Source organism: Pundamilia nyererei, unplaced genomic scaffold, assembly GCF_000239375.1.
Source record: "Pundamilia nyererei isolate P.nyererei 1_Seehausen unplaced genomic scaffold, PunNye1.0 scaffold00539, whole genome shotgun sequence".
NCBI classification, from domain to species: Eukaryota; Metazoa; Chordata; class Actinopteri; order Cichliformes; family Cichlidae; genus Pundamilia; species Pundamilia nyererei.
The window spans coordinates 62703-65771 of NW_005187940.1; the positions used below are offsets into that span (position 1 = coordinate 62703).

At 37.2% G+C, this 3069-nt stretch overlaps 1 protein-coding gene across 1 annotated transcript; it reads left to right on the forward strand.

The window, feature by feature from the left end:
- Positions 1-421: 421 nt before the first annotated feature.
- LOC102199546 (uncharacterized) lies at positions 422-2764 on the forward strand. The gene is made up of 5 exons (XM_005754315.1): positions 422-501; positions 656-815; positions 1383-1545; positions 1669-1722; positions 1803-2764. The coding sequence occupies exons 1-5, from the start codon at positions 422-424 to the stop codon at positions 2054-2056; spliced, it is 711 nt and encodes a 236-aa protein (XP_005754372.1). The 3' UTR covers positions 2057-2764.
- The last annotated feature ends 305 nt before the right edge of the window (positions 2765-3069 follow it).

Genomic DNA, 3069 nt, shown 5'->3' on the forward strand with positions numbered 1-3069 from the left:
TGTGTGTGTGTGTGTGTGTGTGTGTGTGTGTGTGTGTGTGTGTGTGTGTGTGTGTGTGTGCTTCACATGGATTATTAAAGAATTTCTTCTTTCTGGGTCTCTGACAGTATTTGGCACAATTTGAGATCAAATTTATTGTGGAAAACTGTCTGTTTGCTTGCCACCATTCCAGTAATTTATCTATTTAGAAGAACTAAAATATTTAGGAATTTAATTTATTGTACCATTCAATATTTTGCATTGATAAATGGGTTGGAAACCGTTGTAATGTTATCAGAGTTATCACCCAAATCAGCAGCTATTTATATCTGGGTTTTAGTTCTTCATTTATGTTCAGTTTTGTATCAGTTGAACTGGTTGAGTCTTGGCTGCTCTCATAAGTTCGTTTCTACTTGTAGTAGCTGTGAAAGTGTGGTTGAGAATGGCTCTGGGTATAAATGCATTCTGTGTAGATCCTGACGGAGTGCTGAAACTGCAGCTCCAATATTTTTCTTTCACTGTGTAAACCCTGTGCTGAAGAAATGAAGATAATACCTTTCAGGCTGAAATCTATCAATATAGATAATGGCTCATATAACTCAGGCTCCAATAAGCTTACATTTTTCATCTCACTCTCCATATTTGATATTAATTGATACCTCTGTTTTCCAACCAGACATCCCAGACTGAGAAACATCCACTGCTGTGGGGTCAAAGCCTACAACATTAAAGACCCACAGATGAAGTGCTGTGCAGGAACACTGTACAATCTGACATCATTAGATGAGCATGGAGGGGATGCGCAGTGCTGTGGATCCATTCTGCAAAAGCCACAGGTAGAGTCAGTGATATTGATGGCGTCAACAAAGTATTTTGTATTTCCTACCACTGCTTCATCCCCTTTAAACAGGCTTCTGCCTGTTGTAGGCACGAAACATGATTTAAAGTTACTTTTGGCTACAGTGGTTAGCATAACTGATGCTAACTTTTAATGCTAGATTTTTTTGTGAAGGAACATGAAGCCTATTTTTTGAAGAAAATTAATTGATATAGGTCTGGGGAAAAACTTAAGAAAGCAGCAGCTCCCTCCCACTACGCCATTGAAAGTACTGCTTAGTAATGAATGTTATACAACTGGAAATCTTCTAAATAGCAAAGTTGAATATCGGGGTTGCACCCATAAAAAGCTTGCCAAATTTTCTCTGCTAATGTTACAATGTTTTTGTAACAAAGAGCTGATAAAATATTACAATGTTTTTGTAAAAAAGAGCTGATAACTGAGGATGTAGCAAGATTATTGGCTTAACATGTAATGTGGCCTGACTGAATTAACACAATGCCTCAGTGACTGCAAACAATTATGTTTTTATTAACAATAACACATAATATCTTTTCAAAACCAGGAGATTTGCTGCTCAGGTGAGGACAAAGAGGTGCTTTACACTGTCAAGACAGGATTTGGATGCTGTGGTCACCTCTATTACAACACCACTTTGTGGTCGTGCTGCGCTGGGAGGCTTACATTAATCAATGAATCAGAACAGGATCAGAGAAAGATGATTAATGGTCAGTCGCATACATTTAGATGTCCTCTCACAAAGTAGAACTTCATTTTGTGTCATTTTAACATGATGGCACAGCCCAGATTCTGCATTTTACCAATAATATGTCTATACACTTTTTTTTCAGAATACCGACATCTCTCTGTGAATAATCTGAACAAAACTTCTCTTTGCAATAAAGGTATGAAATATATACACATATTGGAATGCCATTGAAAAATAATGTGTATTTGTAATGCAATGTTCTGCATCTCTGTTTAGTGCGCATTGGGATTGTGGAAAGTGTGTCTCTGCATAGCATTGTTTTCAAGAGCATGCTAAAAGTCCATGGGAAGAAGGCCAAAGTCAAAGCTTTGTCTTTGCCGTACACCCTGAAAATAGTTGATCACTGCAGCTCCCCTAAACTGATTCCTGGGAAGATCTATATCTTTAACAACGTTAATATTTTCACTGATTTCAATCATCAATCTGTTCTTCAATCACTGCATTTCATTTTTTCCAAGTGTTCACCTTAGACCAGTAATCACATTCTAGTTACAACTGTATTTTTAATTGTGTTACAAAGGTCATCTCCTTGAAGACAGATTAGAAGAAGAGAAAATCATTAAAAGTGCCATATGGGCATTTCTTTCATTTTAGTGCATTGAAGGACAAGAACGTGCAAGTACAAACTACTTCGAGCTTGAAAGTGACATGCACATTGATCCCAGCCAAGCAGCTAGAGTCCTCATTCTGTTTATTTGGGACTGTAGTCTAACTAGTGTGATGGTACACCTAAGGTCATGTTAGAGTAATGCAAAAAAAGATAAGATGAATAAAAATTATTTATTTATAAAACTATTTAAAATGTAAAGTAATTAAGGAAGTAATAACTACTTCAAAATCACCAAGAAATGTCAAACTTTAATTACTTTAGTTACAATTATGTCTTTACTTGTGTTACTTTTAAAAAAAACAATGAGCAATGTGTAATTTCTTACTGTTTATGGGAACCATCCCATCTTTATGTAACAGTACAACATTCAACCTTACAGACCCACACAACAAAAAAAGAAGATATAAACGTGATCATCTTTAGGTATAGCCACAATTACCAGCAAAGTTAGTGGAAAAACAGCTCAAAATTTTCAAATAGCCAGTTCAGTAGAGTTCTCTGGAATTGACACAGTCATCTTAAGCAGCGGTCCCCAACCTTTTTTAATGCCCGACAATATTTTCATGGACGGACCTTTAACACACGTGAAAAGACCCAGGAAAACCGAGTTAACGATCAAAACGATAACAAAATAACGCTGAAAACTGATAAAAACCCTGAAAACCATACATTTCATACCTGAGCCTCTACTCTCGCAGCCTGGTACCAAATGACTCACGGACCGGTACCGGTCCGAGGCCCGGGGGTTGGGTACCACTGATCTTAAGCACTGCTCAGGGTCTTAGGGTCCTTTTTCAGGTTCTTGACAAGAATTGAATCCTGTTTGCAGCAATGGATAGATGCTTCTCACAGTGAAATCAATGTATTGCACTA

Excerpts from the sequence above, each read along its gene's own strand:
- LOC102199546 (XM_005754315.1), top strand. The coding sequence starts at position 422 with ATGGCTCTGGGTATAAATGCATTCTGTGTAGATCCTGACGGAGTGCTG. Across the intron at positions 816-1,382 it reads CCATTCTGCAAAAGCCACAG|GAGATTTGCTGCTCAGGTGA; the intron begins GTAGAGTCAGTG and ends TTTCAAAACCAG. Across the intron at positions 1,546-1,668 it reads TCAGAGAAAGATGATTAATG|AATACCGACATCTCTCTGTG; the intron begins GTCAGTCGCATA and ends CTTTTTTTTCAG.